Source organism: Sminthopsis crassicaudata, chromosome 4 (genome assembly GCF_048593235.1).
Source record: "Sminthopsis crassicaudata isolate SCR6 chromosome 4, ASM4859323v1, whole genome shotgun sequence".
Lineage (NCBI taxonomy): Eukaryota > Metazoa > Chordata > Mammalia > Dasyuromorphia > Dasyuridae > Sminthopsis > Sminthopsis crassicaudata.
The window spans coordinates 432,169,956-432,196,579 of NC_133620.1; the positions used below are offsets into that span (position 1 = coordinate 432,169,956).

Consider the following 26,624-nt stretch of genomic DNA (forward strand, 5'->3'; position numbering starts at 1 on the left):
TATATCTTCCATCCTTATATAAGAATTTAATTATAATTGGACCATTCTCTTTACCAAAAATAAAACAAAACAAACTTTTTTGAGGGGAAGGGGGGGGGGATGGCATTATTACCGTGTTGGTAATCTGTCATGGTGGTAAATTATCCTGGGGACACAGTTGATAGTTTCAGCAGCTGTCAAAAAGTAACACTAAAATGTATAATTGAGATTGTTTAGTGTTATGCAGAGGATTTTTTACATCTCAATAAAGTCTCATATTTTAATAGTATTTTCTCAGCATTGCACATGTCAACCTTTTCCTGATATTTTCAAGAATATATTTTGCATTAAAGTAATTGACCCGACCTGCGGGTCTCGAACTAAGGAAATCTGAAGCCGCGTGTCAACCTGTAAGCAAAGCTAGTAAGGCAACAACCTGGGAATGGGTGAAGAAAGCAAGAGGTGGAGACAACTCTGTGCAAAGCAGAATAGCTCATTTATTGGAGGAAAGTACAAGGCTTATATATGTTTCCAGAGTATAGGTTTGAAAAAACATTTCTGTGACTAGGGGAACGTTTGGTGGTTAAGGAACATCTGGTGGTTGATATGTGTGACCTTGTGATATTTTATGGCAGGATGTTCTCAGGCTAAGAAAGAATGCTTTATTGTTAACACCTGGGCTTTATGACCTTCAAGGCAGGATGTTCTCATGCTTCACTGTATTGCTTATCAGTTCTTGGTATTTGGGGCAGGAGCTCCAGCATGTCCCCCTTCTTTATTTAGAAAATAGGAGGGAAGGCATTTTGACTCAGAAGAATCACGTCTAGCCAATTTGAAATTTTAATTATTATAATCCTGTTGTTATGTTTTTTCTCAATTCTATGCATAGGGAGGAGAGCACTGAACAGAGCGGAGAATTAGCAGAGGCTTCTATCCCTAGGGTCAGATGGTCCACTGCGACCAACAGCTATGGGGAACACCGATTTTTGTTGAGTTTGTCTGTCTTTGTTAGGCTGTTGAGTCATAGGTGGTCCTGTCTATTCTATGGTAGGCAGAATTCCTAATGACCATATGTATTGCAGGCCGATTTGAGACGGGTATCAAGCATATAGTCCTGATGATCTTCCGGTGCTCGTGTGTTGCTGAAGTCAGTACCTTTCTGCCTTTCAGGGAACAGCCAGTGCATTATGAGTTTTGCATCTCCATCTCCGTATTTCTCTCCCCTAGCAAGAGTATGAGAAAGCCTGGCCTTTTATAAAGGCTTATCAGCCAATTAGAGGTTAGAATTTGAGGGACTAATTCTTATGAATATCATTTTGCCTTCTCTCTTATCAAAGGTGGGAAAAAAAGATTTTTGTGAGAGTAAAGGCCAATGCCTATTTACGTGGGCAGAACACAAATCCGAACCTTCTGTACCAAGGCTCTTTAAGTAAATATTCATCAAATTTTAAAGGGTGTACATAATTTTGTTCTGAGGACAATTCCTCAGTTGATCCGCTATCAGGCAAATGCTGATAGAATATGTGTGCCTTTTTAGAAACAGCCGTGTCTATTTGGTTTTTGACAAAGGTGGTCAGTCTATTGAAAGCCCAAGGGCCGAAGGATATCAGGAGTAAAAGTCCTATAAAGGGGCCAAGCAAGCTGGGGAGGAGAGTCGATAGCCATGGTGATGTAGAAAACCAATTTTTATACCAGGATTCCTGCTGTTCCCTCTCCCTTTTCCTTTTTTCTAGACTATCCCTTACTTTCTGCAAGCTGTTGTCAACCAGTCCTAATTTGTCTGTGAAAAAACAACATTCTTCTTTAAGGGCGGCACATAAACCTCTCTGCTGTAAAAAGAGAAGATCCAAACCTCTTCTATTCTGTAACACTACTTCAGCCAGGGAGGCTACAGAGTCCCTAAGGTGTTGCAAGCCTGTCTGTAGTTCTAAAATATCTTTGTCAATGATTGCGCTTAATTGGTGGAATTGGTTGGTGGACTGGACTAGGGAAGCTATGCCTGTTTCTGTCCCTATGGCACCAAGGCCCAAGATGGCAGTAAGGGTTAGGGCTGTGAGTGGCTCTCTTTTTTGTCTAAGGTGGGAAGAGGTCTGTTTATCTAAAAAGGTAAGAAATTCATCAGGGGAGTGTATAGTGACATGTGGGAAAAGGGCAACGAGGACACAATAATCATGATCAGATACAAAGTCAGTATTGACAATGGATGTAGTTAAGCCAGAAGAGCATGCAAAATAGGAGCCTTCGGGGGCAGAGGTATATATAGAGGTGGGGTTAGGGACAAAGGAATGGTTGCATAGGAGGGCTAGCGTACCGGGTGGGAACATAGAGGGACCGAGGATGCAAGTACCAATACCGGTTATTTTGGTAAGTGTCATTCCCTGAACATTGTCAGGGGCCCATCTAAGTTGTGAGGGGTCGTCGGTAGATATAGGTGTGCCTATTTGTGCTATCCCTTCATAGAATGGGGGGGTTTTAATTTCTTCTTTTGAAACATCGTTCTTAACGATAGATTGCTCAGAGGAAGTGAGAGACAGCGGTCGCAAGCAGGATTCTGCACTGATAATTAATTGTCTTATTCCGCCGTCAGAAGCGGCACTTTCTACAACTTCATTGATTAAAGTCCAATAAGGGAAAACATTTATGGGGACGGAATCAGGTCCTTCTCGTTTAAGAACTTCATTCAGATCATGACCTACTCTCTGCCACTTAGCGGGGTGTATTTCTGGACCGTTTATTATAAACCAGGGACAAATTTTGTCAATATAGATAAAGAATTTTATAAGATCCTTTTTCTTAACTTTTAAGCCTCTTTCTCTAAAGCTTTCTTTAAGGTCTTTTATAAAAGCTTGTTCTTTAGAGAGTTGGGAACGCGGCAGATGGCGTACTCACCGTTCGCAGTCTTTTGGTTGCTGAAGTAGGGGGGTCTGGCCAGACGGGTCCGTTCCTTCTCCTCGCCGATCTGCCGGACTGCCGCGAATCTTCAGGTCCCTGTTCGAGGCGCCAATTGACCCGACCTGCGGGTCTCGAACTAAGGAAATCTGAAGCCGCGTGTCAACCTGTAAGCAAAGCTAGTAAGGCAACAACCTGGGAATGGGTGAAGAAAGCAAGAGGCGGAGACAACTCTGTGCAAAGCAGAATAACTCATTTATTGGAGGAAAGTACAAGGCTTATATATGTTTCCAGAGTATAGGTTTGAAAAAACATTTCTGTGACTAGGGGAACGTTTGGTGGTTAAGGAACATCTGGTGGTCGATATGTGTGACCTTGTGATATTTTATGGCAGGATGTTCTCAGGCTAAGAAAGAATGCTTTATTGTTAACACCTGGGCTTTATGACCTTCAAGGCAGGATGTTCTCATGCTTCACTGTATTGCTTATCAGTTCTTGGTATTTGGGGTGTGGGGCAGGGGCTCCAGCAAGTAATTTTGTCATAGATATAGCATGACTCTTGAAAATGGCTGCTGTTCCTGGTTTTCTGAATATTTTATTCATTTACAAAATGACAAATGGAGTAGGTTTACTTGGTCAATCTTTGTTTAACAGTGACAGTGGAAAAACTGCAAACAAATCATTTGTAATTGACACTGAAAAGCTGTTTTAATTCTTTTTGTTTGTTTTTCTTTTTTTAATTGTTTTCTTTTTTTTTCCTGCTTAAACATGTACATTATTTTTTAGAATACATGTTTCTTTATGAGTTATTTTGAAAAGAAAAATCAGAACAAAAGGGATGACTTAGTTCTTCTCAGTCTTAATTCTTTTTTAAATTGGTCCCTAGTATCTCCACTTCTTTTTCATAGAGCACTTTTTTTTTTTGTTTTTCTTGTTTAAAGCTGTTTTTAGTATTTTTATTTTTTTTTAGTTTGCAAGTGTTCCTCAAACTTTTTAAATAGAGGCCAGTTCACTGTCCCTCAGACTGTTGGAGGGCCCGACTGTAGTAAAAACAAAAACTCACACTCTGTCTCCGCCCCTCAGCCCATTTGTGATAACCTGGCAGTTTATGCCTTCCTCATAAATGTCCTCAGCAGGTCTCATGTGGGCCATAGTTTGAGAACCCCTGGAAGAATTTGATTTCTGTTTTTTTCTCCTTCTCTCCCTTCTCCCTTCAATTTGGCAAGTGATCTGATATAGGTTATATATTTGTACAATCATATTAAATACGTTAGTCATGTTGTGAAAGAAAAATCTGAACAAAAGGGAAAAATCATGAGAGGAAAAAAAAAGGAAAAAAAGTGAAAATAATATGCTTCAGTCTGCATTCTGATTCCATAGTTCTTTCTCTGGCATTTGATAAAGACAGAGAGCTAAAATTTGAGGGCAAGAATTTACAATCTAACAAAAATTGCAGGAAAAACTGGAGAGCAATTTGGTAGAAACTAGATGTAGATCAGCAATTCAACATAATCCGAGATAAAAGTCAAAATGGGTATATTAGAGTGATATAAGCAAATTAGGGGAGCATGGGAATTTTATGTGTTAGATCCATGGATAAGAGAAGAGTTCATGACCAAACAAGAGATAGATAGGATCACAGGAAATAAAATGGATAATTTTTATTACATTAAATTGTAAAAAGGTTTTGTACAAACAAAACCAAGGCAGGTAGAAACAAAGCTGGAAATTGAGGGAGACAAGGAGTGGAGGGGTGGGAGGGAATTTTCAGCAAGTTTTTATTATTATTATTATTATAAAGGTCTTATTTCTCATATATAGGGAAATGAGCCAAATGAATAATTTAATAGTCATTTCCCAGTTGATTGATGGTAGAGGGATATGAATAGGCAGTTTTTAGAAGAGGAAATCAAAGCTATCAATAGTCACATAAAAAAAGTGCTAAATTAATACTGATTAGAAAAATGCAGATTGAGACCACTCTGAGGTAATCACAGCCATCAGATTGGCTAGCATGACAGAAAAGGAAAATGATAAATGTCAGAGATATGGAAAAATAGGACCATTAATGCATTGTTGATGAATTTATGAATTTATTCAACCATTTTGGAACACTATTTTAAGTTGTACGTAAAGGGCTACAAAATTGTGCATACCCTTTGATTCAGCAATACCACAACTAGATCTATCCCAAAGACATCAAAGAAAAGAGAAAAAGTTCTATCTGTACAAAAATATTTGTTAACAGCTCTTTTTGTGGTGGCAAAAAATCGAGAAGTGAAAGGTTATATCCATCAATTGAGGAGTGGCTGAACAAGTTGTGGTATATGATTGTGATGAAATTCTATTGTGCTATAAGAAAGGAAAAATCTGAAAATATTTATATGAATTAATGCAAAGTGAAGTGAATAGATCCAGGAGAACATTGTACACAGTAACAGCAATATTTGATTGTGATAACTGTGTTTGCACCCTGGATACCTTAGAATCAGCTGGAATCAGGATAAGCAAAAGTCTTTATTCTTGGTCTTTAGCGGTAGAAGTCAAGGAGATGGACTTGTAGGATCTCCATGACCTCATGACCATGACCACTTCCTCCCAGAAGTGATCCTGGCTAATCTCACTTCACCTCCTAGTCCCTCCCACAATTCTCTGTATACACAAAACGATTGGGCCAGCACAGGATAGTGGGAAGGGCCATTTTCCAAGCATATTCTTATAGAGTATTGTCCAATCGGTAATTAGCTTCAAGTGTTCCATTATCCAATCTCAGTGCATTAACTCAAGAATTTCAGCCTTTACATTTGATGATCAACTGAGAATGGCTTAGCTACTCTGATTAATATAATGATCCAAGAAAATTCCAAAGCACCCATGTGAAAATGACATCCATCTCCAAAACGAAAACTGATAATAGTAGTATATTTTTTCCACTTTCTTTTTTTCTTGCTTTTCATTATTTTATTTTTTGCAATATGGTTAATATGGAAATACATAATGCATGATTTCAGTTGCCTTCTCAATGGGTGGGGCAGGGACATGAGTAAGGGAATTTGGAACTCAAAATCTTTAAAAGTAATAAATAAAAGTATTCTTATTTTTAATAATACTTACCTATAAGTAAAATGTTTTTCCAAATAATTAAGATTGTCTTTATTTCTGCAAAGATTGTTTTATAGCTGGATACTTAGTCTTTGAGTGAATCTCAAAAGAAACACTCCAGTATTTTGCATCTTCTATAATTTTGAATGGAAGTTCTTATTCTAAATGTTCTTGTTGTAATTTGCTGTTCATATATGGGAATGCTTTTGATTTATGTGGATTTAGCTTATATTTTGCAAGTTTGCTGAAATTATTGTTTCAATAAGTATGCCACATCATTTGCTTTAGATCATATGGTACAAAGTGATGGTGGAAGCCAGAACCCTAATCAGCTCATCTGGCCTCCATTGTTCCAACTTTAATCCACCCATCCTGTCTCCATTGTTACATTGAGATAGGTCAGCCAGGGATACTGTTTTGATTAGTATATCTTTAAACAAGTATGGGGCCTGATCTATGGTGAAGACTCAACCTGGTTCCTCTCCTTACTCCTTCTCTCCCCTGAGGCTTTAAAAAGTCCTCCAACAAGAAAGCACAATATTTGTTTGAGCCCATGAGCTATAGTGAAATAAATAGCAACATTTGTTACCTGTGATAAACATCTACATAATTTCTTCACTTCTATTGAACCACATTTCTACCATTTTAATAATCTAAAATAACCCTTTCCCATTTTATTACTCTCTAAAAACTTAAATCAATGCTCTTTCAGTCTAGTTCAAAAGCATGGTATATAATATAGAAAGTGTGTTGTATTTAAAGTTAAAATAGCTGGATTCAAATCTTAGTTCTGCCCCTTCAAAGACTCTTAAGTACGTCTTTTAATTTTTCACTGCTTTATTTTCTTCATGTTGAGGCAGAAGACACTCCAACAATATTAAGGTCCCCAAGTTGGTGTTGCAAGTATGAAAGAATTAGCAAATTCAGTTTGTCTCCAAATTAAGGGGCAAAGATTTATTACACTCCTGACTGTGGGCTAACTTATAAGAGAATTTAACAAAGAATCAGGAGCAAGAAGATAATTTTGTAGGAAACAGAAAGATCAGGTTCTTCAAGACACTATGCTAATTTTATGGTTTAGCGGTAAAATTGAGGAGTGATAGAGGTGGAGTTGATTTATTATTGAATTGTGTGGCATAGCGGCAGATTTGAAGAATGATCTTAGAAGTGGAGTTGGGGAGTATTGAATTCTAGGGCATAAAGATGAAGTTGCACCCCACTATTGAATTCCATAGTTTCTCAGAAACTTTGTTATTACTGACCAACAGATTGATATCTGACAACTAGCATTATTTGTGGCACTCCCAAGGCCAAGTAGTCTTAGTGATAAGGGGAGCCCCAAAACACACACTCTCTCTCTCTGCCTCTGTTTGTCTGTCTGTCTGTCTGTCTCTCTCTCTCTCTCTGATTTTGAGGGGAAAAGTTGTAAAACTCCCTCAGAAAAGCTCTCCCCTGAGAGACCAGCCCCAGGGAATCAAGATAAAATGATTTCATTCTGTTATTGAGTGGGACTAGTTGAGTCCAAGAACACTTAGCCGGAGTTGGGAGGTCTTGAGATTTCTGTCCAACTCTGTTGAATTGGAGATTAGTCCAGGGACACTCATCCAATTCCAAGATTCTGATTCCAGCTCAAACTGCTCCCAGACCCCACCAAGAGCTGCCCATAAAACAAGCTTCCTTCAGCTCAATCCCTTGCAGAGTACCTAATATGCCATGCCAAAGAACTTCTTTCTCCTTGGCCTAGCTGCAACCCTTTGCCTGCTGAAATGACATTCTCTTTCAGCATTACAGCCTCTTTATCTTTCTCACCTATTTCCTTAATAAGACCTTATTCACCTCTCTGCCGGGATTCCTCCGCTAGATCTTTAATAATAAACTTTTGCCAGTTTAACTTTTTGGGTTCGTAAATTCATTTACAAAGGACCTGCACCAAACCTCATTGTTAGGGTTGTTGCTATATTCTCCCTAGGAGCTATAACATCTCTCTCATACAGAAAAATGAGTGGGTTAGATTAGATGGCCTCTAGGGTCTCTGCTAGCTCCTAAATATATCGTTCTATGAACCTGTATATGTAGAAAGAGAGCAAGAAATACAGGCAGAAGATATGTTAATGGTTTAAGATCAAAAACTAGCTTTTTTCCCCCCAAACCACAATCTCCTACAAAGAAATAATGTGCCCCAATATTACTCTGTGTGTGCACATGTGTGCATGTGTGTGTGATGACCTGAGACAACTAAATGAAATTGCTTAAGCAAGGTTATTTGCATTAGGGGAACATTTTTACATTAATGTATTGCTTTTAGTAGGTAGATAAAATTATTTTTTAAAATAGAACTGTGGTTCATTGAGAGGTAGTGAATGGAACTGATTGGATGAAGCTTTCTCAGTATTGAGAGTAAGTCACATGATCCCTATTCCCAGGTTTTGACCTTGGGTTGCAGGGAGTCACATGGTCTCTAAAGGTCTTACCCTCAAGAAGTGAAGTGACCTACAGGAAGCAGACAACATTGATTAAGGATGGTTATGGGCTTTAGTCTATCCAAAGAAAAGACATGAGTCTTTTGCCTTTTAAATTCTGGACAAGGTGGAAGCTGGGCAGGATGGCTCCCAGGTATGTGTCTGGGCCTTTTGCTGCAGGGACTAAATAAATACTTTCTCTTTGTATCTGAAGATGTCTCTGATGAGTTAATTTAGGAAAGGGGATCTAGTACCCGTCCTACACTGCAGTGTGGCTTAACCAGAGACTAGAGGATCCAGATTCAAGTTTGCTGTTACCACATATTAAGTATTATTTAGTCCTTCAGAACTGTACGCAACTAATTCTCTAAAGAAAATAAATTACAATTTTTGATCTGCTTCTTTGTGGGGAGTTCCTTATACTGGTGAAATCTAACACTAAAAAATTAACGTTTAAAAAAGTAAAAATAAATAAATAAATAAACTGTTGCTCCGAAAATTGATATACATCTGTCAATCTTTGCCATTTTTTGATTAACATCTTAATGTCAACAATAATAAAGAACAGAATAAGGAATAGTCTGGGACATATGACTCAATGAATCTAAAATGTCATTATTGTAGGTATTCCTTTCAACTAGTGCAGACTCAGTGGCTTATCTATTCATCAGATTTTTTTGTTCATTCATTGTACGTACTTTTCTGTAAATTTTCCTTAGATTTTATATTTTAAAATTTTCCATGAAAGCAACTGGTGAAAGAATTGATAGAATACTGGGGCTGTAGTTGGTAGGCATATATCAAGACCTTACTCTGGACTTGGCCAGCCGGGTGTGGTACAAGTTTTGGGGATTCTAATATAATCTCAAAGTAAAGAAATTTTTTTTCCCTTCAAGGAATTTAATTTCTAAAAGGAAGTTGAAAAGCTCTCTTTCTAACCTTTCTCATTGCAATCTCTCCCTTTCTTCCCTTTTCCCCTCTCCTCCCCCTCACTTTTTCTTCCCTTGCCTCCCTCCCCCCACCAACTTTCTCTCCCTCTCCATATCCCCAGAAAATTTTAAGTGAGAAGCCACTATTGTAGTGATTATAATGGTTGTTATTAATGCCTGAAAAGCAAAATCTGGATAAAGTCCTGAGTAACTAGCTGGGGTTGGCCAGAGAAAGCCTGAAGTACTTATAAGATTAAGATTACTCCCCTAGGCAAGGGCTCAGATGAGGTTACCCTCCACTTTACAGCCCTTCTGTGGAGATCTTGAGTATCCTTGTATCCAATCAGAGAGCCAAGTTATGATGTTAAAACCTAGTCCCTCCCCCAATGGGGGGAAGGGAGGAGATTGCTATAAATCTGTCCATGTCCCACCACAGAGTTCTGCCTTTTACCTTTTTTATTATCCTTTCTCCATTCTTCTTTGTGACTTTCTCCCTGTTATACCTTTTTTTAGGGTGCTAAATCCCTTTTAGGATTTAACCTGCCAGTCAAAGACATTCTTACCTTATTGAGTATTCCCTTTCTCCTTATTGTGAGTTCCATTAAGGAATTTGTCTTTTCCATTGTTAATTGTTAAAACCTTATTCCTTGCTAATTCTCTGCTCTGCCAAATCTGTTTCATATTTTACCACTTATGGTGCCTATTTTACCTCTTCATTTTGCCTGTAATCTCTTCTCATAAATAAATCTACCTTTTGGCAAGGAGAAGACCCTTGTGAGTTCTTCACATTTGAATTGCTACTGAATCCCATCATTTGGTGCCTACATCAATCTCATCAATAACCTAGTCATTTTGTTAATTAATAGTGATTTTTGTTTTGTTTATGTTCAGCATATTATTATGTTAGTGTTCCTAATCATCTGAAAAAAATAGTTATAACACTTTTATTTTTGTTAAGCAACTTATTTCAGAAGTTCTGATTCGTTGTGAAAATTTGGTTATGTGAGATTTAGTAGCTACCTCAATGTCTAATTGAAATATGCTATTTTGAATTATGGTTATTAGTGAAATGAAGTAAATTTATGTATTTACTTTTTTTTCAATTTAATTAGAATTGAAAGAGTAAACCATATTTTCATGTAACCCTAAGTTATAAATGCATTTCTTTATCTTGCTACTTGGTGCATTTACTTTCAATTTAATTTTCCCATTTTAAAATTAACATTATGTTCTTTATAATCACTGTTGTTTAATTTTGTTTTTTAATGGAACTATACCATTGGCTTGTCCCAGATTTCTTTGGAGGTTGATCAAATCTTTGCATTTTAAAGTTTCAATTTTCAATCTTTTTTTTTCTCCCATGGAGTTATTTTATTTTATTGATTTCTTTTGATTTTACATCATCTTTTAATTAAAATAAAAAAGAGAGATTAAAAAGTAGTTCTGCAAAACTAATCAATCCATCAACCAGTGTTTGCAGTATATTCATATAATGCTCCATACCCATGATTCCTCACCTTTGCTTAGAAGACAAGGATAAGTCCTTCCTTCCTTTCTCCCTTTCTCCTTCCTTCTTTTCTTCCTCCCTCCCTCTCCTTTCTTTTTCCTTCCCTCCCTCCTTTCCCACCAAGCTTGACCATTATTGTTAGACAGTGTTAAAGGTTTTTTTGTTTGATTTTTCCTTTTATTGTAATTGAGTCATTATGTTCATTTCTATTGCTCCCTCTCCCACCCCCACCCCCCATTCTGCTGGATTAAAATGGTTTTATTTGTAAAATATTGTTTCTCCTTACTGGCAACTGTATCTTTAATATTATTTTCTGTGTTTTTACATGCATATTGTGTAAGATTATTTAGATTTAAGATTAGTTTATTTCTAAGACAAGAGATGGATAACTCACTGATTATGATTACAGTTCTCTTCCCCTAAAATAAAAAAGCAACTACAAAGAAACCCTTTTCAAAAGCATCTTTTAATAGAAAAAATTATAATAGTAGACAAAAAATACTTTTTTTCCCTGAGATTATGCCATTTATTTTCATTTACTTGATATGTTTTTCTTAATATTCTCTAAGGAGCAAATCCAAAATTTAATGCAGAATATTGTGACACTTCAAAGAAAATTGTGTTCAGGGTCTGTTCTTTTCATACCAAGTTACTTGCCATGGCAACTGAGAATGGTTAAAACTAGAATAGAGGAGAGTTATTTAGGTTTTATTTCTAGTAACTTACATTGTGTTCTTGCATAGTACAGTACACTCTTACATAAGGCTGTATATTGTTGAATTCTTAGAAAACAGAGGCAATTATGAAAACACAGTGTAATTGGAACAATGAATGAGAGAAATATATTTATCAAAAGTAACAAAATAGTTTCTCTCTCTCAGATATATATGTATGTATGTATTTAAGACAAAATTATGTATTTCATCAAAATATGTGCTGGCTCATATTTCCTAAAATGTTAATAATAGATCATTGATATTCAAATAATAAGTAACTCTTGCATATAAACTACAATTTAAAAGAATTTTTTATTGCAGTCTTAGATGATGATATTAGACTTTCCAAGGTTTGTAATACTCGAGTATTTAAGGTAAATAATTTTTAAAGGTAAATAATAATTATAGGTGTGATTGCAGTCATATAATGTAGGAGTCCAGTACTTCTTGCTCCTTGGTTGAGCTTCTAGAGACATCCAGGATATGGAATATTGGTAATCTCTGTTTGTACTTGCCAGAAAACAATTTCTAGATACTGGGGAACACAGTAACTACTGAGAACTCAGGCTTATAGAAAAGGACTTTGAGATACAGTCATTATTAAATACTGATCAACCTTAAGGAGCAAGATATTATAGAGATTTTGAACTATATGTTTATCTTCTTTCTAAATTAAAGCTCCTTTCATCCTCTTGATACTTTGCCTGGACCCATTCCTCTGTGGTCAGTATATTCCTACTTTCCCTGTCCACATGATACTGAACCCTTAATTCCCCACAAACCCTGTTCCCTAACCCCTACCTTCCCTCATTCTCATTCATTTTAATTAACCCTCACTTCCCTATTGTCCCACTCTAGATCTGCCCATCCCTTCATTATGTCCTCTGGAAGTTCTTGCTTAGTAATTAAAACTTTCTTTATTTTAGATCTGTTGTTCTTCCATTCTCTCACATTTACTGGGACCTGATTTATGCTCCATCATGGCTGCATCCCTGGCCACCACTTACTAATTCACTAATTTACTGGTCCTAATGTAGGAGTCAAAACACATATTGCTACTCAACTGTCACTTTTGGAATCTTCTGCTAGCATCATTCAGCAACTTTTTAAAGGTTCTAGCTATGCAAATTTACAATCCAATTCAGATTCTAGTGGCCTCAGGATATTGTTTTGTTTTGTTTTGTTTCTATCAAACCCTATCTACACCAAATTCTGCCATCATACTACAAAATTTAGTATGTATGTTTATATCTTTTCCAATAACTTAATTTCCCAGTTTCTTAATCTATTATACTCTTATGACCTACCCTTCCATTCTACCTCAACTAGTGTTAGATCTTGCCATCATCCACAAGTTTTCTACATCCCAGTTTAAGAACTTCTTATGTTTATTTTGTTATAATTTTCTCTTATTTCCTCTCTCTTCTATCATGTTTTTCGTCCTATGACTTACCACTGCTTTACCTATATTCTTCATTCTCACTGTGATAATCTAGCCTCTTTATGACTCAATACTTTTCCATTCCACATCCCACATTCACATTCTTCATTTCATTTCTAACATCAATTTCTTGCAAAAGTCCAACCCTGAATTACTTCCATCAGACCTTCTCTTTTCTCTTATTTACATACTTTATCTCTTCCTTTTTTTGTCCAGGATTTTCAATCCAATCTTTTTCTCTCTTCTGGTTCCTTCCCTGATACCTACAGACCTGCCCATTATCTTCCCCATATTTAAAAAACCCTCACTTGATTTAATCATTCCTGCTATCTACATTTCCTGTCCTTTTAAGCTAGATACTTGGAGAAAATATGTGCATTCAATGCCTTCAATTATTTCCTTTCATTCTTCCAAACCTTTATAATCTAATATTTGAGTTCATTGTTAAACTGAAGCAGCTCCCTGCTTAATAAATTCTAATGGCCCCCTCAGTGCTTATTTTTCTTGACCTCTCTGAAGCATTTAATACTGTTGACCTTCTCCCCTTTAAGTTTTTGTGAAATTTCTATATCTTAGCTCTTTTATTTGTCCAGCTCCTTTGCTGAATCTCCTTATCTCTTGCTCACTAATTATAAATTTTCTCCAAGGCTTTCCCCACCTCTTTTCTTTCACTTGTGTGCTTCAGTTTTTAGATGTTTATCTCCGTGCAAATGATATCTATAGATTCCAGATGCCAGAACTATAGATCAATCCTTGTAAAGGGTTACAACTGAGCAGATGCAAGGTAACCTAGCACTTGAGGCCAATTACCAATTGGACAATTCTCTATTAACATGTTTGTAGGATGACCCTACTTAACTATTCTGTGCTGGCTGGATTGGTGGGTGTGGACAAAGAAGGGGAAGTGGGTGGAGTAGGAGGAGGAGATTCATTAATCCCCTGAGAGTGACCCCAGATGACCAAGAATAAAGACTTTTACTTATCCTGACTCCAGATGATTCTAAAATATCCAAGGTCACAACAAATCCTGTTCCCTCTCTCCTGAGTTCTAGTACCGTATCACCAAATGTATATTGGACATTTCAATCTGGACGTATTTTAAGCTCAAAATAGAATTGATTGTCTTTCCTTCATATCTACTGATCTTCCAGACTTCCCTACAGCCCTTCTTGAACCCCAGCTTTATAACCTGTTATTTTTTATTCCTCATTCACCCCACATATCCATTCAATTATAAAACACTGTCATTTTTTTCTTCACACCATCTTTTGTATTTATCCCTTTCTCTCCATTCACCCAGTCATCAGCTTAGTGTAATCAAATCACCAAGTGCTTACAATAAGCTAGGTTCTAGGTGCAGAGGATACAAATAGGAAAAAAAAGAAACTATTCCTATTTGCAAAAGACTTGCATTCTAAGGGAAGGGACAATAAATGTCTATCAATATTTCCAGCATAAATTTAAAATTAATAAAAATATGTATATGTATGTATAAAAGTGTGTGTACATATGCATATATGTTTTATATATAATAACATTTATATAGCATATACTTTGTATCAGACACTGTACTAAGTGCACGGCAAATACTATTCATTTGATTCTGACAAGAACCCCAGGAGATAGGTGCTATTGTTGGCCCAGTTTTACAAATTAAGAAAGTGAGGCATACAAGTTAAGTGACTGGTCCAAGATCACACATCTATTACATATCTGAAGCCAGATTTTTGGGCAGATCTTCCTGATTCCAAGCCCACACTCTCTCTCCACTCCTTCAGACTCTTAAGCTGGCACTCTTTCCAATGTACCACTTAGCTGTTTTTTGAGTAGTATAAGGAGTTTGAGGAGTGAGAGCACTAATAATAACAAAAAAATTCATTTAAAAGGCTGTGCTTGAGCTGTCCTTCCTTTTTTTGATGAGGTAGTTAAGGTTAAGTGATTTGCCCACCTAGTAAGTGTCAAATGACTGAGGCTGGACTTGAACTGTGGCCTTCCTGTGTTCTATCCACTGTTAGTTAACTGTCCCTTAAGGTGCCTTTTAAGGAGAGAAACAGGAAGGGAAAGAGGGAAGGATACGCCCAGTTCCTAATTTAAAAAAAAGGGGGGGGGCAGTTAGATGGTGCAGTGCATAAAGCACGGGTCCTGAAGTCAGGATGACCTGAGTTCAGATGTGGTCTCAGACACTTAACACTTCCTAACTATATGACCTTGGGCAAGTCACTTAACCCCTATTGCCTCAGCAAAAAAACAAAACAAAAACAAGGCCTTCATCAGTGACTTGAATAGTTTAACTAGCCTAATTGGTCTCTCTGCCTTATGTCAAGTCCCATCTAATCCATGTTCCACATAACTATTTGCTAAAATTATTTTCCTGAAGTTTAGATCTGACTTTGTTATTTTCCTCTGTATATCAGCCCCAGTGACTAAAATTCCAATCCCAGCACTCTTTGTGTAATCCTGAAGCCAGGCCTTTCTCTCCCCCCCTCCCCCCCCCAGCTTCCAGTTCCTCTATCCTTGATGTTTCCTTTCTAACAGAACCTCTTTATAGTAGTCAAAGAGAGATCCACAGGGGAAGACTGGTGTTGCTTATTACCTTATACTGAATCACTGGTAGGAGCAGATTCTTTAAAAATGGTGTGATTCTTATCACCTTCTATGACCATTTCCCCACTATTCTGTCACTGACATTAGATTAGAAAGGGAGCTGCACAGAAGTGTACGCAGTTTCCTATCTGTATGTTTCATGGTTTGCCATTGTAAGAAAAATTAATCTTAGGGTCAAGCTTTTAGTGATAAGCCTCTGCATTCTTAAGGCTAGTTCATAAGCTCAAGTTGTTAGATTTAATATGAAATATTTACTAAGTACCTGCTATGCCAGCAACTATGTTAAGTGTTTTATAAATATTATTTTATTTGATCATGATAACCTTGGAATGAAGGGTAGGCACTATTTTACTATTTTATTATTTTAAAATTATACCATTTTACAGCCGAGAAAACAAAAATAGGGTCACACAGATTATAAGTATCCAAACTCAAGAGGTCCTCCTGGCTCTAGGCTAGCACTCTATAACCAGAGGCATCACCTAGTTGCCTCAATAAATTTTGTGTGTTTTGGGGTCAAATAAAGTGGTCAAATTGGTTAGGTAATTGAATTCAACAGTCAATCAACAGTAAAAACAATTAAGCCATGTGTATGTGGTCTTAGTTGGCATAAAATGTTAAATGTGAAAGGGATCATAAATATTTTCTTTTCCATTGTCTTCATTTAAAAGATTAGAAAATCATGGCCAAGTCAGCACTTAACACCCTTACTATTCCTCTCTTAGATTTCCTTCATCAATTTTGTGTGGACAGACTATGAACTCCTTGAGGGCAATTTTCTCTGATTTTCTTTGTATTTTCAGCATGTAGTGTACAAGTATATGCCTGGGGCTGGAGAGAGTTACATGTACTGATGCTAACTGAAATGAGCAGAACCAGGAATTCATTGTAGACGGCAATAATCTTGTGATGATGAGAATCATCTACACCCAGAGAGAACTATGTGGATAACAACATAGCATTTTCACTTCTTTTGTTGTTATTTGCTTGAATTATATTTCTTTCTCATTTTTTTCCCTTTTTGATCTGATTCTTTTTGTGCAGCAAGATAATTATTTAAATATGTGTGCCTATATTGGCCATGTTTAACATATATTGGATTACTTGCCATCTAGGAGAGGGGGTGGAAGGAAGGGGAAGAAATTGGAACACAAGGTTTTGCAAGGGTCAGTGAGAAAAAATTATCCATGAATATATTTTGAAAGTAAAAGCTTCAATTAAATATATACCTGGCACATAATATACTTAATAAACGTGTATTAACTTAACAAGCAGATGGGCTAGTGGTGAGAGTCCAAGATTTGGAGATGTAAAGACCTAAATTCACATCCAGAATAGGAAAGGAGACTTACAAGTTGTGTAACCTTAGGCAAATAATTTAACCTCTGCCTTAGTATTCTCATTTTTAAAATGGGGAAAATAAAGGTACTTATAATCAAGGGTGGTTAATAAAGATGAAAGGAGAAAGCTCTTTGCTAGTCTTAAAGCACTTTTTAAATGCTTGGCATCATCATCATTATTATTGACTTGATTGTATATATTATTTTCCCCATTAGAATGTAAACTTTGAGGGAAGAGACTTTTTTGCTTTTTCTTTGTAACCAATGGTAATACTCATTGATTAATTAATGACTCCAAAGATCTATTATGTTTGCATAGAATTTTTGGGTCTCATAAGAATCTAAAATATCTATCTAAAGTCCTGGATTAAATTCTCAGTTGCCTAGTACATAAAAAAGTTTACAATGGATTTGAATTAGGGAACATAAATAACTATTTGTTTTCTAGAAATTCATTTTTTGGAAATTTTAATCATTATTTTTTTATTATTATTATTATTATTATTATTATTATTATTTTAAAGTCAATTGGAGTTAAGTGACTTGCCCAGGGTCACACAACTAGGAAATGTTAAATCAGATTTGAACTTCTGGTACTCCTGATGTCAGGGCTGGTGCTTTATCCACTGTACCACCTGGCTGCCCCCACACTTAACACCATATACCAAGATAAGATCAAAATGGGTCCCTGATTTAGGCATAAAGAGGGAGATAATAAATAGATTAGAGGAACAGAGAATAGTCTACCTCTCAGACTTGTGGAGGAGGAAGGAATTTAGACCAGAGGAGAACTAGAGATCATTATTGTCACAAAATAGAAGATTTTGATTACTCAAACTAAAAAGTTTCTGTACAAATAATACTTGCAAACAAGATTAGAAGGGAAGTAGCCATTTAACTTTATCACTACTTAAGGGTAAAAAAATATATTTAAGATGAGCAATCCTAAAATTATTCTTGTCTGCTCTCTTAATTGAAGGTATCTCCCCATTGTGGCATAGGTTCTTAAAACTTTTCACATTGTACATTATTGCATTAGTAAATTGAAATTATCAGTCATTCATTTAGCATTTATTAAGTGTCTACTACATGTCAGATGCTGTTCTGAGAGCTAAGGATTCAAAGAATAGTTTAAAAGACAAAATAAAATTGCTTGATTTCAAGAAGCTGAATCTTAATAAAGAAAACAACATTAGAACAACTATGTATAAACAATCCATAAACAAGATAAATTGGATATGTTCTCCGAGGGAAGACATTTACATAATCTTAATAAGGTCTGGGAAAGACTTCCTGAAGAAGGTGAATTTTTAGCTGAAACCTGAAGGAAGCTAGGGAAGATGGAGGGGGAGATATGTGTAGGGAGACAGGTCTATATTCAGGCAATAGCCAGTGAAAAGGCTCAAGTCAGGATATGGGAGTGTCCTATATAAGAAAACTAGAAAGGAAGTAGCCAGATTATGACAGGCTTTTAAATGCAAACAGGAAATTGTATATTTGATTATAAGTAAGAGAAAAAAATAGAATAATAGAAATTGAAGCTTATTGAATAGGGTGTGGGAATGGGGGCTGGAATGGAATAAAGTGATATGGTCAGACTTGCATTTTAGAAGCAAGAGTGGGGAGCTGAGGAATTAGTACTCTTAAAAGAATGAATTCTACAAGTTATCTATTTGCTCATTGTTAAACTTTAAGTTTGGTGATGTTTATATGTAAAATTCACCTTTAAAAAAAATCTAAACTTGAAAATTAAAGTAATTTGCACCTAAAAATTTCTTAATAGGCACATCCTCATCTTCTCCTTTAACTATCTTCTACCAGCTTCTTGGGCAAATCAACAAGAACAATACTTTTCCCTCAAAACTTGGAAATTATAAATGCACAACTATAATTTGCAAAGATTACTAAATCATAGTTAATGTCTGTCCTGGAAAATTGAAGGGTTCATTGGAGCAATTTCTATCTTCTTTCATGAGAAAGTAACAAGAATAAAGTCCCTCAGTTGGTACTGTGCTAAAGGGGTATAATATTTACCTGGCAATGGAGAGTGATTTCATTCTGTCAGATTCTATTCAGAGGCTTGGTTTCATATGGTTTTCGAGGGAAACTGGGAGAGCTCAAGCAAGATGGCTTCAGTCAGACATCTTGGCTCTAGCCCCCCCTAAAACTGTGTTTTTAGAAAGTCACTTTAATGGCTGAAAGGATGATGGAGACAGGCAGACCCACCAGCAGGCTATTACAGTAAGACGTGATGAGGACCTAGAACTATGATATTGTTAGAGGAGAGAAGGGGGTATATCTAAGAGATGCTTCAAAGATGAAGTTGGCCATTGATCAATGATGGACAGAATCAGCTACACCCAGAAAAGGAACACTGGGAAATGAGTGTAAACTGTGAGCATTTTTTTTTTTCTTCCCAGATTATTTTTACCTTCCAAATACAATTCTTCCTTTGCAACAACAACAAATTCGGTTCTGCACATATATATTGGACCTAGGATATACAATAAGATATTTAATATGTACGGGAATGCCTGCCATCTAGGGGAGGGAGTGGAGCTAGGGGAGCTAAGAGCTTATAACAAAATTTGAAAGTACCTGACGCATACTGGTTTTGTGACCCAGGCAAGGCACCTTTTTAGTACTCTAGTCAACTTAATGATGTGAACCCTAACCCAGCTTATTCTCAGGAATTGCTAAGCTATCACAATCGGATAATTTTTTCCAGATTTTCTTGTGAGCATTGCATGATGTAAAGTCAGAACACTTAAATCAGCCCCTGTAACCTCTATTGTTAATCCATCCATCCTGTGTCAAACATTTGAGCTGTCTTTATTAGCACATCTTTAGACAACCAAACTCCTCCCTGATTCTTCCCCTTACTCTATAGATTCTGCACTTGCTACCCCTCCAGCTTGACTTTAAAAGTCATTCCCCTCCAAAAGTACATTGCTCAATCAGTATGATTTTGTCCTCCTTAGCCGTATTTGGATGAGCCCATGAACTGTTTCATGTAATACACACAAATCTTTGTTATTACTTGTGATAAATGCCTTTGACATAATTTCTTTATTTTGTGAACCATTTTTCTATTATAATATTTTTATAATATTCTTATAAAATTATGCTCCCAAATATACTTTATGTTTCTACTTCATATTATCACATCATTAAGATTAAATTGGAGAGTGAGTAGTCCCTGGCCTGTAGAGTAAGGGGGAGGGGAAGGGCAGAGAATCCAAATCTGGGAATTCTAGCTGTCATAGGTCCAGCCCCTATCTCTGCTTGGCCATATTCATTGCTATGAAATTATTTTGACCAATTATAACTCATTTGTTAATATAGCTTACTGAATTTATACTTTGCAATTTGTTATATTTCTTACTCTGTAGACAAAAAGGGAGATTGGATTTTGTTTAAGAGGACTTATATTCAGATCCCAATTCTGACCCTTACTTACTATGTAATATATACAATAATATTATAAATTTCAGGGTTATTCTAATCCCAACCTTTGTTTCCACATTTTAACAAAGATAGGGCACTAATTAATTTCTATGAAGTTAGAACCCCACTGCTTTGTTTAATATTCTAGAAAATGGTTTCCTACTGTAAATCCTTAGGGATTCTTTCATATGGGCTCTTTGTGTGGAAAATAGTACAGAAACAGTTACATCTCATATAATAAGTTTGATCATAACAGCTAGCTAAATGATTATGGAGCAACTACAGAGCACTTGGTAGCTTTGACAATACAATTTTAATAATAAGTTAAAACCAGATAATGGATACAATTATTGATTCAATCTGTTATGTTTCATTGTATCTCATTTCCTTTCTAATAAATTCCAACTAATTTGGAGTTTTGATTGTTAATTGACACTTAATAGAGATAGTGGTAGGGTATAAATTATTTTATTTTTTTAACCTTTGTTTTGTCATATGCAAACTCTTATTAAGCATTCTGTTGCCCTCTGGAGTAACCTCCACTCCTCCTAATAAATCTTGAATTTCTCACTTCCCTATTTAAGTCAGTATTACTATTCTATTAAGGAAAATAAGACTTCTCATTTCCTTGCAAATATAATGCCTTTCTGTTACCTAAATAGGCAGAAATTCCTTATCCATTCTCTTTATTAATGAAATTGGATTGAGGTACTTAATCACCTTGGCTGAAAGCAATATTTACATTTCATAAAACTGGCCACAAAGGTTTTTAATGATCCATGTATACATGTATTTAGTTCCTAACTATGTGTTTATATAATATGCACATATATGTTGCTTTGCAAATAGTGTTCTATTTATATATCGTGTAATTAAATAAAATTCTGGTTCACAAGGGTTTATCTGTATTTTATAGTTATTGTTACACTGTTCTTATCAGTTTCATAAGTTACTGTGCCCCTAAAATTAAACTCTGCGTGATAAATCTTTGTGTACCTTAGATTGATCCTTGGATGACAATCTATCACCACAGCTATACTCACAGCCTTTCTAATTAGTCAGGATTTGCCAGAGCTTACGTTCTTTTGGAATAGTTTTTTGTAACACAGGATACTAGCCATGAAAGCAGACTTTTAATGAAGGTAGTTGCTAATATTCGCAAAATAACATTTTTCTTCTTCTTCTTCTTTTTTGGTAGGAAAAGTCATCAATAAAGATTTGCGTCATTATTTGAGTCTTCAATTTCAAAAAGGCTCAATTGATCACAAACTCCAGCAGGTGATTAGAGACAATCTCTACTTGAGAACCATCCCATGTAAGTATGTGAATTCAACATACACATATTCTAATTAACCTAAAGATATATAAATTTTTTAATAGCTTTTTATAGCATCTACTGTTTCTTGGGCTTTTTATGAATATTATTTCATCTGAGGTAGGTGTTAGTATCCCCATTTTACAGTTAAGGAAACTGAGGCAGCAGAGATTAAGTGCCTTGGGTCACATAGTAATTGAACTTAGATCTTCATGCTTCCAGGTCTGATGCTCCATCCTGTGCCACAGTATATTTCTTGTTGGACACTGAATGTCTTGAGAACATGTTCATTTCAGTAAGAATTTAGAAACAAGTTTATTGCAAAACTTGCTTTGAAATACTGAGAATAAGGAGGGAGAGCAGGTCTAAGGATTTGGAAATTAAAGAGAAGCCAGGCTCTGTTTTCTGTACTTTTGGCCTTGAGGCAGAACAGGGAGCTAGAATAAAGTAGACCACTTCTAAACTTAATAGTAACAATAAAAAATTAGCTCGTACTGACAGAATGGTTTAACATTAGCAGAGCATTTTTATCTTTTTTTAATCCTCACAGCAACTCTATGAAGGAGATGCTGTTATTAACTTAATTTTACAGATGAGGAAACAGAGGACATACAGAGATTAAGTGACTCGCTTAGAGTAAGTAAATGGTAAGTTTTCAGCTGATAAATATCTGAGATTAAATTTGAAATTGAACTCAGGTCTTCTGACTTCAGGTCCAGTCTTCTGTTCACTGTGCTGCCTAGAAACATAGGAGCATACATAAACATATTTGAAAATCTTGATTTTCTTAATTATGATCAGATAAAATAATTTTATGCTTCATGACATGTATTGAAATACTTTTTTTGTGCCTTTATTTTTATTTACATTGCTTAGCACAATATGTGGCATGTGGTAAATGTTTAATAAATACTAATTGACTGACTGATTATATATGATTGATATATGTAAATGAGGTAGATTGGATAAATAGGTTATAGGTATTGAGTGAATTGAGAAACTGAGAAGTTAGGATATTTGAGAAACAATAGTGGGTATGTATGTTGAAGTTTCCTGGAATGAGGGCAAGAATTGGGCTGGAAAGATTATGAACTTCAATGAGGTACTGGCCTCATTGAGAAAGGAAGAAGAATATCTGGGAATTCCTCAGAGTAGATAATAGCTACCAGAATCTTTATTGGGTGATAAATTTGAACTGATTGAACTTCAGAGAATGGTTACAGAATAATGGTAATAAAGAGAGTCAGGAAGTAGCAAGTAATATGAAAGCATTAATTACTTAATACAAGGAATAATGTCAAGGTAACACTGCCATATTTTTATCACAAGTTTTTCCTAGTTCTACTTTGCTGAAAGCAGTAAAAAATTTTAAAAACTTCTCTACTAAAGTTAGATTTTTACTAAAGGATGATCTTGCCTTATTTTATATATGTAGCCATTACTCTAGGTCTTCTCATCTGGATGGTTAGAATAGTCCCTTAGTTAGTCTTCTGATTCTAGTTAACTCTCTGTCCCTTTTGTCTTCTAAAATTTGTCAATGATGTTCCTAATGTACAGTTCTAAATATGTCATTCTCACACTCAGTAAACTCAAGGAGTTTCCTATTGCTTATTTGATGAAGTAAGTGCAATAATTTTGATTTGTTCATTTCGTGAAGTTTAGTTTTACATTCAAATCTTATTATTCCATACATTTTAGAAATAAGTTCAGAAGTTAATGTCTGAGTAGCAATAACTGGATGAATTAAAAAGTAAGCAAGATGGGCAGCTAGCTGGCACAGTGGATAGAGCACCAGCCCTGAAGTCAGGGAGGACCTGAGTTCAAATCTGGCCTTAGACACTTAACACTTCATAGCTGTGTGACCCTGGGCAAGTAACTTAACCCCAATTACCTTAGCAAAAAAAAAAAAAAAAAAAAAAAAGTAAGCAAGACATTATAAAAAGAAACTGATTTCTTCAGTGTAGTGTACACTTTTTGTGTAGCTTGGTTCCAAAACACAGTAACATATTTAGTTTCAAAAGTAATATTGAAAATGAAATTTGAATCCAAATTTTCCTTACTCTTAGCCTGATAGTTTTTTTATGAAAGCTGTCCAAATCAGTCAATTTTAACATTATGTGAATTAGGCTAAAATATTCACAATGTAGAATTCTTTCTTTCTTTTCTCATTGGAATTATTTAGTGTAAGTCTTCTGGAAAAACTTAAAAAAAAAAAAAATATATATATATATATATATATATATATATATATATATATATATATATATATATATATATATATATATATATATATACACACACACATATTTGTAATGTTCTCTGGTTCGGTTTTCTTGGGGATCTTTGAAGGCAGCCTTTGTTTTCAGTTCAGTAATCACCACAAGGTCAGGTGTTAAAGTCCAAACCCTTTATTATTTCGTTCAAAGTCTTGTCTCCTTTCCTGGGGCCCAGTTAGCTTTCTTAGAGGCCTTCTAGTCTTGTTCTCATTGGAGAAAATGAAGGAGGACAGCCCTGCCACCAGTGTGGTGTGAGATGGGATGAATGAATCTGAGTCCAAGGGCTTGTGCTTCAGCCTCCAGTCTGCTTGTCTTCTCTAGCTCTGTCTGAATGAACCTGGCTGAGGCTCCTAGTTTATATGCTCTACACTGAGTATAAACCAGCCATTATATCACTAGGAAACCATTATTTGTTGTAAGATTAAATCAATCATACAGAACTTAGGGAACTATTAAGCATCATGCTAAACTAGATCATCATTGTCTCATCAATTCCACTAAATTAGCACCTTTTAAGAATCTTTGTTTCAAGTTCAGAGTTCTGGCGTATAACATATTTTCACCTCACATAGAATGTAGGTTTAGGTTAGTACAATTATACATTGAATAATAATAGCTAAAATATTTACATGGAACTTTGTAATTATTTGATCCTCAAAATTAACCCTGGGAGGTAGGGCTATTATCATTCCCATTTTATAGATGGAAACTGGGATAGAGGCCAAGTGAATTGCTCAGAGTCCTAAGTTGGAAAGCATCTGGGGCCAGTTTTGAGCTCAGTTTCAAATCTTACAGCCTAGTGAATCACTTATTTCACTGCTTAGTTGTCCCAGGATCAATAATATGGCGTGAAGACAAGGCTGATGAAGTGGAAGTTTTCCCCTTCTATCCATTGTGTCACTTTCTGTAAGCAAGGATATCTGAGAATTGGGTTCTTTGTTGAAGTTTAATAAAAGTAGAAGTGTTGTTTTTTAGCCAATTAAACTTTCCTGACACTCAGACTCAGTTTTTCAGAGTCTTTGTAGTTTTGAATTTCATAAATTCATGTTTATCTTTATTTTTAAAATTCTCTTTTCTCATCTATACATTATTTATTGTCCTAGTTTCAATTGAAGACTTTTTTATGAGTATCATCAACAGTATTTTTGTGAGCATCTTCTGAATATTTTGTAAGCTGAAACAAGTTTTATAATTGGATTTGTCTCTTTTCGTCCCTTTCAGGCACCACGAGAGCCCCCAGAGATGGGGAAGTCCCAGGGGTAGACTATAACTTCATTTCTGTTGAGCAGTTCAAAACACTAGAAGAGAGTGGAGCACTATTGGAGAGCGGAACATATGACGGTATGTGGCCTGAAATGCTTTTCCTCCAGGAATGTTTCCGTATGACAGGCAACACCTTCAGCAAAATCTGACCATGAAATACAAAATGTTTGTAAATGTTTTCTTCCTGTAGAGGATCTGTTTTCTTCATTGAGGTGAATTTGATAAATTATTAAAAACATTGAAAAACCAAGGGAACTTGTTTCTGATACAGGGTAAAGTCAGAATAAACAGGAAAAAATAATTAAAAATTATTTAAATGGGGGGAGAATAAAATAAAATTAGGATTCAGTTTAATTGTAGTGAGCTAGGTTGGCCCCGAAGAAAAGTTTAGAAAAATGCTTTCTCTCTTCATCACAGAGGCAGGAGATTATTGCTTATACTATTGTGCAAAATCAGTATTGGTTTTGCTGGACTTTTTTTTTTTTTTTTTTTTAATCTTTTTTATCAGGTATGGCTCACTGTTTAGGAGAATGCAGAGAGAGATATTTGGAAAATGAGTGGGATGTAAAAATAGATCAATATGAAAATAAACTTTTAAGAAACAAAAAATTATTAAACTAAAGTATTTATCATATCAAAAAAATTGAAAATGAGCTATTCTTTAATAATTCAGGCTACTTTATACAATATATACTTTACTAATTCCTAGTGAACTGAAAGGTATTTATTTTATGTGTGTGTGTTATATTATGTTATACATTTACATATAGCTTTCAGATTTCCAAACTACTTTCTCCAAAGTAATGTCTGGGGAGTGTAAGTATTTATGCCCATTTTACAGGTGAAGAAACTCAAGCTCAGAAGTGAAATGACTTACATAAAGTTGCACAGCTGATAAGTTTTAAGGACAGAAGATATGTGGCATACATGTCTTGACTATCAAGAATGATGCTTGGATTTTTCAGTTCATAAGAAATACTAGAAATTTATGTCTCAATTTAAATCGTCATTTTGGTTCTGAATCTTGAATTTTTGTTTTGTGAGTTAAGGAGAGGCCAGTGGTTTTGAATATGTTGTAAATTATCATAAATGTAGCTTGGTTGTCTAAAAATTCCCAATTTACCTTGATTATAGAATGTTAACTTCCCAAAATATGTAGTGATGTTCTACCAAATGAGAAGTTGATAGAATTGATGGTTTTTCATTGTGTACTAAAGATCTGGCCATTGGAGAACTGAGAGAAAGTCATACTTTTTATAATAGGAAATAGGAAACGGATACAAAGAATTGCACATATAGGTTCCATTTCCCCAATCCAGTTAGACATCAAGGAGGAAGAGGATTGCTAATATTTTCA

The 26,624-nt window shown here is 35.5% G+C and overlaps 1 protein-coding gene across 1 annotated transcript in view; it reads left to right on the forward strand.

The window, feature by feature from the left end:
• The window catches only part of MAGI3 (membrane associated guanylate kinase, WW and PDZ domain containing 3), a 225,221-nt gene that overhangs the window by 95,232 nt on the left and 103,365 nt on the right, over positions 1 to 26,624 (forward strand). The window contains 2 exon segments of the mRNA XM_074263089.1: positions 21,612 to 21,728; positions 25,226 to 25,345. Of these exon segments, the coding sequence (XP_074119190.1) occupies positions 21,612 to 21,728; positions 25,226 to 25,345 (237 nt within the window).